The following is a 16,256-nucleotide window of genomic DNA, read 5'->3' on the forward strand; positions in this document are numbered from 1 at the left end:
CTCACCTCCTGACTCCTCGAAGCCCATCTATCATCTACAGGGCACAAGTCAGGAGTTTGATGGAATACTGGATAAAAGCAAATTACTGCGGATGCTGGGATCTGAAACCAAAGAGAAAATGCTGGAAAATCTCAGCAGGTCTGGCAGCATCTGTAGGGAGAGAAAAGAGCTAACGTTTCGAGTCCGATGACTCTTTGTCAAAGCTAAAAGAAAGTGGGAAATATTCATACTGTGAGGTGAGAGAATGAAAGATGAGTCATAGCCACAGAAACCAAGGGAACAGAGTGCTAATAGCCACAGAAACCAAGGGAACAGAGTGCTAATAGCTACAGAAACCAAGGCAACAGAGTGCTAATAGCTACATAAACCAAGGGGAAAGAGTGCTAATGGCAGTCCCCAGAGAGAACAAAAGGTGTGAAAGGCCAAACAGCAGAGAAACTAACATCAGAGGGTGAACTGTGACAGATGTAGATGTGGGGAGGGAAAGCAAAGGGAAGAAAAGGTAAGGAAAGGGGGGATAAGAGATAGGGGGAGAAATATATATAAAGAAAGACAAGAAATAAAAAAATGGTAAAAGGCAGTTGAAATGAAATGGGATGAAAACAAATGGGTCGAGGTGGGGTAGAGCTAATCATCTGAAGCTCAAAACGTTCGCTCTTTTCTCTCCCTACAGATGCTGCCAGACCTGCTGAGATTTTCCTGCATTTTCTCTTTGGTGTGATGGAATACTCTCCATTTGCCTGGGTGAGTGCAGCTCCAAGAACACTCAAAGCGCTCGACACCATCCAGGCTAAAGCAGCCCCTCCTGATTGGCACCCCTTCCACAATCGTTCACTCCCTCCACCACTGATGAACAGCGGCAGCCGTGTGTACCATCTACAAGGGAACGCGCCAAAGCTCCTTAGGCAACACATTCCATACTCGCAACTTCTACCATCTAGAAGGACAAGAGTGGAAGACACTTGGGAACACCGCCACCTAGAGGTTCCCCTCCAAGTCACTCACCATCCTGACTTGGAAACATATCGCCGTTCCTTCACTATTGCTGAATTAAAATCCTGACCCCCCCCCCCCCCCCAACCCCTGCAACAGCACTGTGGGTATACCTACAACACATGGACAGCAGCAGTTCAAGAAGGCAGCTCACTACCACCCTCTCAAGGGCGATTAGGCAACAAATTCTGGCCTAGACAGTGACACATATGACCCACAAAATATATATTTTTTGATTGGTTGTTCTATTTGCGACATTGCAACAGTGGTGACGTTGTAATAATAAACTCTGGCCAGAATTTCCCAGCCAGTCCCACCAGCAGAACCTTCCTGTCCAGCCACAGTGAGTGGGCAGTTGAACGGCTGGCCGCATTTTCCGGCCCTGCCCTCATCGCGGCGGAGCTGGAAAATTCCGTACTGCGGTTCAACGTTGGGAAGGGTGATGCTATTGCAAGTGGACCTTGCCACAGACTCTGTTCCTGAGCCACTAACTCCCCGGCTCTCCCTGACCATTGTCTGGGGTTCAAACAGGCCGTTTGCTGCTTTGGCATCTTTCTGTTTTGAAGCATTTTCATTGACGTTTTTCATTTTAACAAATGACGCAACCCAATCACAGGAATGGTTCAGCTCGGCTCAAAAAAGGGTCTCGAAGGAACTTAATGGGGACGTCCTGACAGGCTGATCCTTTTGATGTGTTTGAATATAACTTGATTTATTGATTCCTAAGTGCACGAGGGTGTGGGGCTGCGCCTGGCCCTGTACTGTGCGTGTGCAGAGGAATATAAATTTATGGATGTATCTCGTGTCATGATATGCAGACATGCACAGACAGGCAGCTAATGAACACAGAGAACAGGACATGACCAATGAGCAGGCAGGACACTCAGGGGTGGTATCTCATTATAAAAGGCACGAGGCACTCACACTCCGCCTCTTTCCACTGATGAACATCGACAGAGTGAGTCAGGGTGTATGTACAGTATCACACCTCCAGCACGTGGCTAAGAGCTAGTCTGGTTCAGTCAGACAGAGTAACCACACTTAGGTTAGCAGAGAGTCGAACTCACAGAGAACTGTGCTAACTGTGCTACTGGTTCAATAACTCAGATTGAACTAACTTCAAGGTCTGGAGTATCTTTTGGTTAAAGCTGCATCCAGTTGCAGCCTGTGTTATCCCAGAGTACATTACACAACATCGCGGTCCTCTTTCAGTCTAAGAACTTTGGCTCCTGGTCGCTCTCCCTTTTTTATCCTGCCTCGTTTAATGTATTGGGAATCATTGGCGTCACTGACCATAATCCGAATTTATAGCTGCTGGCCCTCTCTGTATCAATGTGTGGATTGATGATGATTCTGTACTGTGCCTGAGGTTGGGATTAGGTTGTGTTGTGCGGTGAGTGTAAAACATCCTTCTAGAACTGGGGATCCCGGGTATTTTCTTTGTATTTTGCTACGTCTGCTATGATGGGATTTACGAACCTGTGATTGGCTCCTGCAAGGATACAGACGAGTCTGGTACCCGGAGAGGAGGGGATGACCGTGTGTCGTTGGTGCTTCTGGTATTGCTAGAGTTGAGGAAAAATGTATCCAGGACTCTCCTGGTGGTTGAGGCCAATTGGCGTGTGGGAAGGTGTGCTCCATTTTACCAGGTTTTCTTGGCTTCATTTTTCTTATCCTTTAGATCTACAAGATTATGAGGGGCATGAATATAGTGGATGGGCAGGCACTCTTTCCCAGGGTGGAGGGGTCATTCATCAGGGGGCATCGGTTTAAGGTCCATGGGGCAAAGTTTAGAGGAGATGTGCGAGGCAGGTATTTTACACAGAGGGTGGAGAGTGCCTGGAACGCGTTGCCAGGGCAGGTTGTGGAAGCAGATACATTAACGGCGTTCAAAAGGCATCTCGACAAATACATGGAGGATGGGTATAGAGGGATACGGCACTAGGAAGTGCTGAGGGTTTTGGCCAAGGTTGATATCATGACCGGTACAGGCTTGGTGTATTGTTCTTTGTTCTCTCCCTTGTTCTCTGTTGGTGTGTTTAGCGGCGCCAAATTGAATTGAATGATTGTACTGAGCCAATTATGCATTTCAAGTGTTCATCTAAATGCTTCTTAAATGTTGTGAGGAAACGTTGTGAGGAAACGTTGTGAGGAATTGTTGTGAGGAATTGTTGTGAGGAAACGTTGTGAGGAATTGTTGTGAGGAAATGTGAGTAAATGTTGTGAGGAATTGTTGTGAGGAATTGTTGTGAGGAAACGTTGTGAGGAAATGTGAGTAAATGTTGTGAGGAATTGTTGTGAGGAATTGTTGTGAGGAAACGTTGTGAGGAATTGTTGTGAGGAAACGTTGTGAGTAAATGATGTGAGGAATTGTTGTGACGAAACGTTGTGAGGAATTGTGAGTAAATGTTGTGAGTAAATGTTGTGAGGAATTGTTGTGAGGAATTGTTGTGAGGAATTGTTGTGAGGAAACGTTGTGAGGAATTGTTGTGAGGAAACGTTGTGAGGAAATGTGAGTAAATGTTGTGAGGAAATGTTGTGAGGAAATGTTGTGAGGAAATGTTGTGAGGAATTGTTGTGAGGAATTGTTGTGAGGAAATGTGAGTAAATGTTGTGAGGAAACGTTGTGAGGAAACGTTGTGAGGAAACGTTGTGAGGAATTGTTGTGAGGAAACGTTGTGAGGAATTGTGAGTAAATGTTGTGAGTAAATGTTGTGAGGAATTGTTGTGAGGAATTGTTGTGAGGAAACGTTGTGAGGAATTGTTGTGAGGAATTGTTGTGAGGAAACGTTATGAGGAATTGTTGTGGGGAAACGTTGTGAGGAATTGTTGTGAGTAAATGTTGTGAGGAATTGTTGTGAGGAAATGTTGTGAGGAATTGTTGTGAGGAAACGTTGTGAGGAAATGTTGTGAGGAATTGTTGTGAGGAAATGTTGTGAGGAAACGTTGTGAGGAATTGTTGTGAGGAAATGTGAGTAAATGTTGTGAGTAAATGTTGTGAGGAAACGTTGTGAGGAATTGTTGTGAGGAAACGTTGTGAGGAAATGTGAGGAAATGTTGTGAGGAATTGTTGTGAGGAAATGTTGTGAGGAAACGTTGTGAGGAAATGTGAGTAAATGTTGTGAGGAAATGTTGTGAGGAAATGTTGTGAGGAAATGTTGTGAGGAATTGTTGTGAGGAATTGTTGTGAGGAAACGTTGTGAGGAATTGTTGTGAGGAAACGTTGTGAGGAATTGTGAGTAAATGTTGTGAGTATCACTGTCAACAGGGGTGGTACCAGGGGATTGGAGAGTGGCGAATGTCGTGCCCCTGTTCAAAAAAGGAACTAGGGATAACCCTGGGAATTACAGGCCAGTTAGTCTTACTTCGGTGGTAGGCAAAGTAATGGAAAGGGTACTGAAGGATAGGATTTCTGAGCATCTGGAAAGACACTGCTTGATTAGGGATAGTCAGCACGGATTTGTGAGGGGTAGGTCTTGCCTTACAAATCTTATTGAATTCTTTGAGGAGGTGACCAAGCATGTGGATGAAGGTAAAGCAGTGGATGTAGTGTACATGGATTTTAGTAAGGCATTTGATAAAGTTCCCCATGGTAGGCTTATGCAGAAAGTAAGGAGGCATGGGATAGTGGGAAATTTGGCCAGTTGGATAACGAACTGGCTAACCGATAGAAGTCAGAGAGTGGTGGTGGATGGCAAATATTCAGCCTGGATCCCAGTTACCAGTGGCGTACCGCAGGGATCAGTTCTGGGTCCTCTGCTGTTTGTGATTTTCATTAATGACTTGGATGAGGGAGTTGAAGGGTGGGTCAGTAAATTTGCAGACGATACGAAGATTGGTGGAGTTGTGGATAGTAAGGAGGGCTGTTGTCGGCTGCAAAGAGACATAGATAGGATGCAGAGCTGGGCTGAGAAGTGGCAGATGGAGTTTAACCCTGAAAAGTGTGAGGTTGTCCATTTTGGAAGGACAAATATGAATGCGGAATACAGGGTTAACGGTAGAGTTCTTGGCAATGTGGAGGAGCAGAGAGATCTTGGGGTCTATGTTCATACATCTTTGAAAGTTGCCACACAAGTGGATAGAGCTGTGAAGAAGGCCTATGGTGTGCTCGCGTTCATTAACAGAGGGATTGAATTTAAGAGCCGTGAGGTGATGATGCAGCTGTACAAAACTTTGGTAAGGCCACATTTGGAATACTGTGTACAGTTCTGGTCGCCTCATTTTAGGAAGGATGTGGAAGCTCTGGAAAAGGTGCAAAGAAGATTTACCAGGATGTTGCCTGGAATGGAGAGTAGGTCTTACGAGGAAAGGTTGAGGGTGCTAGGCCTTTTCTCATTAGAGCGGAGAAGGATGAGGGGCGACTTGATAGAGGTTTATAAGATGATCAGGGGAATAGATAGAGTAGACAGTCAGAGACTTTTTCCCCGGGTGGAACAAACTATTACAAGGGGACATAAATTTAAGGTGAAAGGTGGAAGATATAGGAGGGATATCAGAGGTAGGTTCTTTACCCAGAGAGTAGTGGGGGCATGGAATGCACTGCCTGTGGAAGTAGTTGAGTCGGAAACATTAGGGACCTTCAAGCAGCTATTGGATAGGTACATGGATGACGGTAAAATGATATAGTGTAGATTTATTTGTTCTTAAGGGCAGCACGGTAGCATTGTGGATAGCACAATTGCTTCACAGCTCCAGGGTCCCAGGTTCAATTCCGGCTTGGGTCACTGTCTGTGCGGAGTCTGCACGTCCTCCCCGTGTCTGCGTGGGTTTCCTCCGGGTGCTCCGGTTTCCTCCCACAGTCCAAAGATGTGCGGGTTAGGTGAATTGGCCAATGATAAATTGCCCTTAATGTCCAAATTGCCCTTGGTGTTGGGTGGAGGTGCTGAGTTTGGGTATGGTGCTCTTTCCAAGAGCCGGTGCAGACTCAAAGGGCCGAATGGCCTCCTTCTGCACTGTAAATTCAATGATAATCTATGATTAATCTAGGACAAAGGTTCGGCACAACATCGTGGGCCGAAGGGCCTGTTCTGTGCTGTATTTTCTATGTTCTATGTTAAATGTTGTGAGGAATTGTTGTGAGGAATTGTTGTGAGGAAACGTTGTGAGGAATTGTTGTGAGGAATTGTTGTGAGGAAACGTTGTGAGGAATTGTTGTGAGTAAATGTTGTGAGGAATTGTTGTGAGGAAATGTTGTGAGGAAATGTTGTGAGGAAACGTTGTGAGGAATTGTTGTGAGTAAATGTTGTGAGGAATTGTTGTGAGGAAACGTTGTGAGGAATTGTTGTGAGGAAATGTGAGTAAATGTTGTGAGTAAATGTTGTGAGGAATTGTTGTGAGGAAACGTTGTGAGGAATTGTTGTGAGGAAATGTGAGTAAATGTTGTGAGTAAATGTTGTGAGGAAACGTTGTGAGGAATTGTTGTGAGGAAACGTTGTGAGGAAATGTTGTGAGGAAATGTTGTGAGGAATTGTTGTGAGGAAATGTTGTGAGGAAACGTTGTGAGGAAATGTGAGGAAATATTGTGAGGAAATGTTGTGAGGAAATGTTGTGAGGAAATGTTGTGAGGAATTGTTGTGAGGAATTGTGAGGAATTGTTGTGAGGAAATGTGAGTAAATGTTGTGAGGAAATGTTGTGAGGAAATGTTGTGAGGAAATGTTGTGAGGAATTGTTGTGAGGAATTGTTGTGAGGAAATGTGAGTAAATGTTGTGAGGAAACGTTGTGAGGTAACGTTGTGAGGAATTGTTGTGAGGAATTGTTGTGAGTAAATGTTGTGAGTAAATGTTGTGAGGAAATGTTGTGAGGAAATGTTGTGAGGAATTGTTATGAGGAAATGTTGTGAGGAAACGTTGTGAGGAATTGTTGTGAGTAAATGTTGTGAGGAATTGTTGTGAGGAAACGTTGTGAGGAATTGTTGTGAGGAAATGTGAGTAAATGTTGTGAGTAAATGTTGTGAGGAAACGTTGTGAGGAATTGTTGTGAGGAAACGTTGTGAGGAATTGTTGTGAGGAATTGTTGTGAGGAAATGTGAGTAAATGTTGTGAGGAAACGTTGTGAGGTAACGTTGTGAGGAATTGTTGTGAGGAAACGTTGTGAGGAAACGTTGTGAGGAATTGTTGTGAGGAACTGTGAGTAAATGTTGTGAGTGAATTGTTGTGAGGAATTGTTGTGAGGAAACGTTGTGAGGAATTGTTGTGAGGAAACGTTGTGAGGAATTGTGAGTAAATGTTGTGAGTAAATGTTGTGAGGAATTGTTGTGAGGAATTGTTGTGAGGAAACGTTGTGAGGAATTGTTGTGAGGAAACGTTGTGAGGAATTGTGAGTAAATGTTGTGAGTAAATGTTGTGAGGAATTGTTGTGAGGAATTGTTGTGAGGAATTGTTGTGAGGAATTGTTGTGAGGAATTGTTGTGAGGAATTGTTGTGAGGAATTGTTGTGAGTAAATGTTATGAGGAATTGTTGTGAGGAAATGTTGTGAGGAATTGTTGTGAGGAAACGTTGTGAGGAATTGTTGTGAGGAACTGTTGTGAGGAATTGTTGTGAGGAAATGTGAGTAAATGTTGTGAGGAATTGTTGTGAGTAAATGTTGTGAGGAAATGTTGTGAGTAAATGTTGTGACGAATTGTTGTGAGGAAACGTTGTGAGGAATTGTTGTGAGGAACTGTTGTGAGTAAATGTTCCTTCCCTAGTAACAACACTCTGTAACCTTTGATAAACCGAACATATACCGTGTAGCATAGTGATTAGCACAATTGTTTCACAGCTCCAGGGTCCCAGGTTCGATTCCCGGCTTGGGTCACTGTCTGTGCGGAGTCTGCACGTTCTCCCCGTGTCTGCGTGGGTTTCCTCCGGGTGCTCCGGTTTCCTCCCACAGTCCAAAGATGTGCAGGTTAGGTGGACTGGCCATGCTAAATTGCCCTTAGTGTTCAAAATTGCCCTTAGTGTTGGGTGGGGTAACTGGGTTATGGGGATAGGGTAGAGGTGTGCGGTTGGGAAGGGTGCTCTTTCCAAGAGCCGGTGCAGACTCGATGGGCAGAATGGCCTCCTTCTGCACTGTAAATTCTATGAAGCTATCTATTTCCTATAATGTGGCGACCAGAATTGACTCAGTACTCCAGCTGTGGCCTCACCAAAGTTCTATACAACTCCAACATGACCTCCCTGCTTTTGTAATCTATTCCTTGATTGATAAAGGCAAGTATCCCATATGCCTTTTTCACCACCCTGTTAACCTGCCCTTCTGCCTTCAGAGATCTATGGACAAACACTCAAAGGTCCCTTTGTTCCTCAGAACCTCCTAGTGTCAGGCCATTCATTGAATACTTCCTGGTCACATTACAACTAAGCCAATTTTGAATCTACCATATCAAGGTCCTCTATCCAGTGTGCATTTGCCTTCTTTATAAATCTCCCATGTGGGACCGTTTAAAGGCTTTGCTGAAATCCATTGTACCTACATCAACTGAACTACGCTCAGAGACAGAGAGACGTGGAAAGAGAGAGGGAGAGGGAGAGAGAGAGAAAGACAGCAGGAGAGAGAGACAGAGTGAGAGAGAGAGAGCGAGAGAAAGGCTGAGGGAACGAGTCTGAATGAGGGAGAGAGGGAGACAGAGACTGAGGGACAGAGAGAATGAGACAGGCTGAGGGAGAGAGACAGACTGAGAGAGAGAGAGAGTGACAGAGACTGAGGGAGAGAGAAAGAGAGACTGAGTGGGAGAGAGAAAGACAGGAGAAAGAGGCAGAGAGATTGAGGGAGAGAGAGAGAGACTGATGTGGTGATATGCATCACTGTAAATACACAAGGGGTTAATGTAAATACACTACGACTAAGTAACCAATAAAGGGAGCACCAGAGACGACATGACACGCAGACATACAGCTAATGAACACTTAGAATAGGACACGACCAATGGGCAGTCAAGACACCCAGAGGTGACACTACCACAAGGGGGCATTACACAACCCATATATAAGGACAGGGCACACATGCTCTGTCTCTTACCACAGACCCACAACTAGAGAGTACATCAGGGTTGATCAGAAGCATCACACCCAGCACGTGGGTTAGAGCAGGCTGGTTTAGTTAGACTGAGTTACTACAGTTAGATTAGCAGGAGAGTCGAACTCATTTAAGAACAGTGTTAATCGTTCAATAAACATATTGAACTCATTACAAAGTCTGGACCTTCCTTTGTCAGCACGTACATCAAGGAAGCAGCTTATGTTACACGAAGAAGCAGAACACAACAACTGAGGCTGAGGGGGCGTTAGAGAGACTGAGGGCACGATCCACCCAAAATAACACAGTCCGTTCTGGGTGGGGGTTTTGGGGTCATTTCCAGCGCTATGGCACTCTGTCTTGTTTTCCCGGTGGGATCCCCCCCCCCAGCCCCCAACACAACCTGCTGTCTGCACTTAGCTTCATTTCCTGCACTGAAGAGCTCCGACGAACGGAGCAGGAAGACATAGGGATGCCATCGATCTCCCCCCCCATGCACTGGCAGGGTGCCCAGGTGGCACTGCCAAGGTGCCCGCCTTGTACTAACAGTGCCAGGGTGCCAACCTGCCTGGAGGCCTACTCCCCAGAGGCATCCGTCTAGTCCCCTGTTTGTGGAGTGTGGTAGTCACCACTGATGTATTATATTGTATATATATGGGTATTACGCTAAGGCACCTGTACTACAGGTACGGGGTAGATCCCAGCCTGCTGGCTCCGCCCAGTAGGCGGAGTATAAATGTGTGTGCTCTCCGTACAGCAGCCATTTCGTCAGCTGCTGTAGGAGGCCACACATCTCTGTGTAATAAAGCCTCGATTACATTCTACTCTTGTCTCGTCGTAATTGATAGTGCAAAATGGAGGCCATTATTGAACAGGTAGAACATGCCAGAGACTCAGGAAGAGAGTGACACGGACTGAGTGAGAGAGACAGAGGATGAGGGAGAGGGAGACAGAGACAAGCTGAGGGGGGAGAGAAACAGAGAGAATGAGAGAGAGAGATAGAGAAAGAGGGATGGTGAGATACAGAGACTGAGGGGGAGAGAGACAGAGGCTGGGTGAGAGAGTGACACAGACTGTGAGAAAGAGACTGAAAGAGAGAGAGTCAGAGACCAGGGAAGAGACAGAAATGAACAGAGAGGCAGACTGAGGGGTAGAGAGAGACAGAAACGGTGAGAATGAAAGGTAGAGAGACACACAGACTGAGGGAGAGACAGACTGAGGGAGAGACAGACTGAGGGAGAGACAGACTGAGGGAGAGATAGACTGAGGGGGAGACAGACAGACTGAGGGACAGAGACAGACTGAGGGACAGAGACAGACTGAGGGAGAGAGACAGACTGAGGGAGAAAGAGACTGAGGGAGAGACAGACTGAGGGAGAGACAGACTGAGGGGGAGACAGACTGAGGGAGAAAGAGACTAAGGGAGAGATAGACTGAGGGGGAGACAGACAGACTGAGGGGGAAACAGACTGAGGGAGAGATAGACTGAGGGGGAGACAGACAGACTGAGGGGGAAACAGACTGAGGGAGAGATAGACTGAGGGGGAGACAGACTGAGGGAGAGATAGACTGAGGGGGAGACAGACAGACTGAGGGACAGAGACAGACTGAGGGAGAGAGACAGACTGAGGGAGAAAGAGACTAAGGGAGAGGCAGACTGAGGGAGAGACAGACTGAGGGGGTGACAGACTGAGGGAGAAAGAGACTAAGGGAGAGACAGACTGAGGGGGAGACAGACTGAGGGGGAGACTGACTGAGGAAGAGAGAGAGAGACTGAGGAAGAGAGAGAGAGACCGAGGGAGAGAGAGAGACCAAGGGAGAGACAGAGACCAAGGGAGAGACAAACTGAGGGAGAGAGACAGACTGAGGGAGAGACAGACTCAGGGGGAGACTGACTGAGGAAGAGAGAGAGGCTGAGGAAGAGAGAGAGAGAGACCGAGGGAGAGACAGAGACCGAGGGAGCGACAGAGACCAAGGGCGAGACAGAGACCGAGGGAGAGTGACAGGCCGAGGGAGAGGGAGACCGAGGGAGAGGGAGACCGAGGGAGATCAAGACTCAGGGAGAGACTGAGAGAGAGAATGAGGGGATGTGGGACTGAGGGAGAGACAGACAGATGAAGAGAGAGACTGAGGGGGAGACAGACTGAGGGGGAGACAGACTGAGGGGGAGACAGACTGAGGGAGAGAGAGAGAGACTGAGGGAGAGAGAGACGGAGGGAGAGAGAGAGAGACTGAGGGGGAGAGAGAGAGAGAGACTGAGGGAGAGAGAGAGAGACTGAGGGAGAGAGGGAGACTGAGGGAGAGAGAGCGACTGAGGGAGAAAGAGACTGAGGAAAGAGACAGACTGAGGGAGAGAGGGACTGAGGGAGAGAGAGAGACTGAGGGAGAGAGAGAGAGAGAGACTGAGGGAGAGAGAGAGAGAGACTGAGGGAGAGAGAGACTGAGGGAGGGAGAGAGAGAGAGACTGAGGGAGGGAGAGAGAGAGAGACTGAGGGAGAGAGAGAGAGAGAGACTGAGGGAGGGGGAGAGGAAGACTGGGGGGGAGAAAGACTGAGGAGAGAGGCAGACTGAGGGAGAGACAGTCTGGGGAGTGAGGCAGACAGAGAGAGCTCTGTATGACTGTATGATTTGTTTCATGTTTTTAACAGTAAGTCAAACAAAACGTCGGCCGACTTTTCTGTCCGGAAGAGAAGGTCCCTTGAAACAGGCGGGGCTGCAGCGTGTCTGTGCTGTTTAGATTGGGATTGCTGCAATCTGGGAATGTGGGATTGCTGCAATCTGGGAATGGGGGATTCTGTAATCTGGGATTGCTGTAATATGGGAATGGTTCCGTCTCCTGGGTTGTAACGATCGAGAAACAGAAAGATCCCTGGCTGCTGGCCCGGGGATTTCCTGTAATCCCACCGCCCCATTTGTCAATTTCCACCCCCCGGGTTAACTCGGGTCAGTTTCAGCAAAGTGGGAGGGAAGCTGGTCAGTTTCCGCTCACGGAGCAGTCAGGAAGAGAATGAGAAAGATCGAGGCAAGGAGAGAGAGAGTGGAAATGACAGGCGATGGGATACACCGAGAGAGAGGCAGGAGTGAGAGAGAGTCTGAGTGAGAGAGAGAGTGAAAGTGAGAAGGTGTGACAGAGAGAGAGAGAGGGAGGGTGTGAAAGTGAGAAGGTGTGACAGAGAGAGGGGGAGAGTGAAAGTGAGAAGGTGTGACAGAGAGAGAGAGGGAGCGAAAGTGAGAAGGTGTGACAGAGAGAGGGGGGAGGGAGGGAATGAAAGTGATAGTGAGAAAGTGTGACAGAGAGAGAAAGTGACAGAGAAAAGGTGTGACAGAGAGAGAGAGAGAGAGTATGACAGTGAGAAGGTGTGATAGAGAGAAGGAAGGAGAGAGGGAGTGAATGTGACCGGGAGAAAGTGTGATGGAGAGAGAGGGAGAGGAGTGAAAGTGAGAAAGTGTGACAGACCGAGAGAGACAGAGGGAAGGAGTGAAAGTGACACAAAGACAGGCAGGTGGAAAGAGGGAGAGGAAGAGGGAGGGCGACTGGCAGGGAGATACAGAGAGAGAGAGAGATAGACAAGCAGAGGTTGGAGAGACATAGAGTGTCAAATAGGGAGAGCATAGAGAGGAAGTGAGAGAGAGGTAACAGGCAGAGAGAGTAGAAAGACTGACAGATAGACAGAGAGAGAAAGGCAGGCAGGAAGGGAGAGAGACATACAGAAAGCAAGAAGAAAAGAGGTAGAGACTGAGGAGCAGAAAGTAATAGAGATAAACAGGAAAGTGGGGATGGCAGTGGGGGAAGAGAGAGAGGGGAACATAGAGTTTGGGATATAGAGAGGGGATAAGGCTGCGAGTATGAAGGAAAGAGGTAAGGCACTGGGGCAGGGGGAGAGTGGAGCTGATGGGCTGAGTGAGGACTGGATTCGGAGAGACAGCGATACCTGCACAGGACAACTCAGGTAGGATCAGAGTCTGTCTCACTGTCAGTAACACACCTTGTTACTGGAAGGTTGTGGTTGGGTGGAGATACGGGGTGTATATTCCCCATCTAGAATCATAGCATTTACAGTGCAGAAGGAGGCCATTCGGCCCATCGAGTCTTCACCTGCCCTTACAAAGAGAAGCCCACGTAGCTACCCTATCCCCGTAACCCAGCAACCCTCACTTAACCTTTTTGGACACTAAGGGCAATTTAGCATGGCCAATCCACCTAACCCGCACATCTTTAGATTGTGGGAGGAAACCGGAGCACCCGGAGGAAACCCACGCAGACACGGGGAGAACATGCAGACTCCGCACAGACAGTGACCCAGCGGGGAATCGAACCTGGGACCCTGGCGCTGTGAAGCAACAGTGCTAGCCACTATGCTACCGTGCTGTCCACGTTTTTGTTTTTTAAAATTCCTGAATGGGACATGGTGTCACTGGTTAGACTAGCATTTATTGTCCATCCCTAATTGCGCTTGGGAAGGTGGTGATGAGCTGTCCTCTTGAACTGCTGCAGTCCCTGAGGTGTAGGTACACCCACTGCGCTGTTAGGGAGGGAGTTCCAGGATATTGCCCCAGCGACAGTGAAGGAACGGCGATATATTTACAAGTCAGGATGGTGAGTGACTTGGAGGGGAACCTCCAGATTGGGAGGGGGGGGGGGCTGGTTCCAGGTATCTGCTGCCCTAGTTCTAGTTGGTAAAAGTTGTGGGTTTGGAAGGTGTTGTCTAAGGAACTTTGGTGAGTTACTGCAGCGCATCTTGTAGATGGTACACACGGCTGCTACTGTGTGTCGATGGTGGAGGGAGTGAATGTTTCTGGATGGAGTGCCTATCAAGCGGGGCTGTTTTGTCCTAGTTGTCGCGTTTCTTGAGTGTTGCTGGAGCTGCACTCATCCAGGCAAGTGGAGAGTATTCCATCGCACTCCTGACTTGAGCCTTTGGATGACGGACAGGATTTGGGAAGTCAGGAGGTGAGTTACTCTCTGCAGGATTCCGAGCCTATGACCTGTTCTTGCAGCCACAGTATTTACATGGGTAGTCGAGTTCAGATTCTGGCCAATGGTGACTTCCAGGATGTTGATAATATATGTAAAAATATTAGTTTCAAATATGCTGTCAAGGGCTTTGGTCCTGATCCTTCTGGCTTAGCACAGTGGGCTAAACAGCTGGATTGTAATGCAGAACAAGCCAGCAGCCAGTTCAATTCCTGTACCGGCCTCCCCAAACAGGAATGTGGTGACTAGGGGCTTTTCACGGTAACTTCATTGAAGCCTACTTGTGATAATAAGCTATTATTAGTTTGTAGTGACTCACACTTGTTGGCGTGGTGAGTGTCCCGAAGTGGGACTGGAAGTGAGCAGGGACTTGCACTTGGATTCGCCACGTGCAGTCACATGGTTGCCAGCTAATTAGTTATGCATAGTCAACCTACAGCTGCCGCCTGCCATTGAGCTACCCCCCGTCACCTTGGACTTGCCCCTGTCACCCCCAACCTACCATTCATCGTTCTTGACCCTTTATCACTCTTGACCAATCCTCAATCATTCTTAATCTCCTCTCAATTACTTGAGCTGCTTCTGGCATTTATTCCCACTATCCAGTGCCCACCTAATTCCCAACTTTCACTCTGGAATAGGGAAGCGGCATTTTTAGAATTGTTATGGGCCAGGGTTTAGAGAACCCCAAAGTGTATCATGGAGTTCACCTGACCCACAACTTTTAATAGATTGTGGTATGGGGAGCACACGGCCCACTCTACAGGTGTGGTACAGCAGAAATGGAAAAGTATTTTTTAAAGCAAAACAATGTTTATTCTATGAACTCAAGTTAACCTTTTTTAAAACAAACAGTGAACATCTTAGCAACCATTAATTCAAATACAACCCCAAAGACTACAACACTAAGTAACCCTGTAAGCTGTCCTTTTAACATCCAAAAGACTTAACAAACCTTCAAACAGGAGCACATTAGGTTTACATTCAATACTGCGACCTTTTACAATTCTGGGTTCACCAAATGATCCATAGATAGTCTTTGGATGGCAGAGATCAACTGTACAGCTCTTTGTTTACACTTCAGATGCAGCTCACTGAAAAAAAACAGACACACCCAAGCTTTATCACAAACTGAAACTAAAAAGCAGAAGTTGAGCTCAGCTCCACCCACACTCTGACATCACCCCAGTAACATGAGCAGCTCCATTTCTTAAAGGTACATTTCTTAAACACCCATTTCTTAAAGGCACTCTCACATGACAGAAGTCAGAACAGATTAGGCCTTAAATGGGCCTAAATTAGGCCTAAATCACTTCTGAGCATGGGGTCCTCCTGTGGGGTTGCACAGTGATAGTGCCACCCTGGGGCAGCAGTTTCTTCTTCAACAATTACACAGTGGTCATCCGGGGAAATCTAAAACAAAGATACTGGCCAGGAATTGCGTATGGTGGCTGGGGATTGACAAGGAGGTCAAAAGTATGGTCAATCGGTGTGACCACTGTCAGTCTCAACTCATTTATAGCATCATTACGGTGTAAAAGGAGGCCATTTGGCCTATCGAGTCTACACCGATCCTCTAAAAGAGCACCCTACACTCTTCCACCCTATCCCTGTAACCCCACTGAACCTTTAGATACTATGGGGTAATTTATCATGGCCAATCCATTTAAACAGAACACTTTTGGACTGTGGGAGGAATCCGGAGCACCCGGAGGAAACCCACGCAGACACGGGGAGACAGTACAAACTCCACACAGACAGACACCCGAGGCCGGAATTCAACCCGGGAGCTCTGAGGCAGCACTGCTAACCCCTGCGTCACTGCGCCGCCCCATCCTTCCACCTCCAGCAAGTTTGCAGGAGCAGGAATGGCCAGGAGACTCCACATAGACTTTGCCTGTCCCTTTTTGGGGAATGCTGTTTTTGGTCATAGTAGACGGCCACTCAAAGTGACCAGATGTGCAGCCAATGCGTTCGGCCCCACCGCTGCAGCCACAGTGGACAACCTTTCACGGCCTCCGAGGTGATTGTCTCCGAGAACGCTTCTGCCTTCACAGCCGCAGATATTCAACTCTTCGTGAAATCCAATGGGATACGACAGGTAGGAACAGCCCCCCCTTCCACCCCGAATCAAGTAGGCCGGCCGAAAGAGCCGACCAAACTTTCGAAGCATCGATGACGAAACAAGCTGATTGGCCACTACTGCTTCGCTTGGCAGATGTCTTGCTCCCGCACAATACAAACCCCCAGACCAGCACTGGGATGACCCTGCCTGAGTTGTTAATGCGAC

The 16,256-nt window shown here is 47.5% G+C and overlaps 1 protein-coding gene across 1 annotated transcript in view; it reads left to right on the forward strand.

The window, feature by feature from the left end:
- Window positions 1-11,564: 11,564 nt before the first annotated feature.
- Window positions 11,565-16,256, forward strand: part of LOC140389535 (interleukin-1 receptor accessory protein-like) — a 70,866-nt gene continuing 66,174 nt past the window's right edge. Inside the window, 1 exon segment of the mRNA XM_072473729.1 lies at window positions 11,565-12,941. Within this exon segment, the coding sequence (XP_072329830.1) occupies window positions 12,838-12,941 (104 nt within the window). The 5' untranslated portion in view covers window positions 11,565-12,837.

The sequence above is a fragment of the Scyliorhinus torazame genome, chromosome 14, assembly GCF_047496885.1.
Source record: "Scyliorhinus torazame isolate Kashiwa2021f chromosome 14, sScyTor2.1, whole genome shotgun sequence".
NCBI classification, from domain to species: domain Eukaryota; kingdom Metazoa; phylum Chordata; class Chondrichthyes; order Carcharhiniformes; family Scyliorhinidae; genus Scyliorhinus; species Scyliorhinus torazame.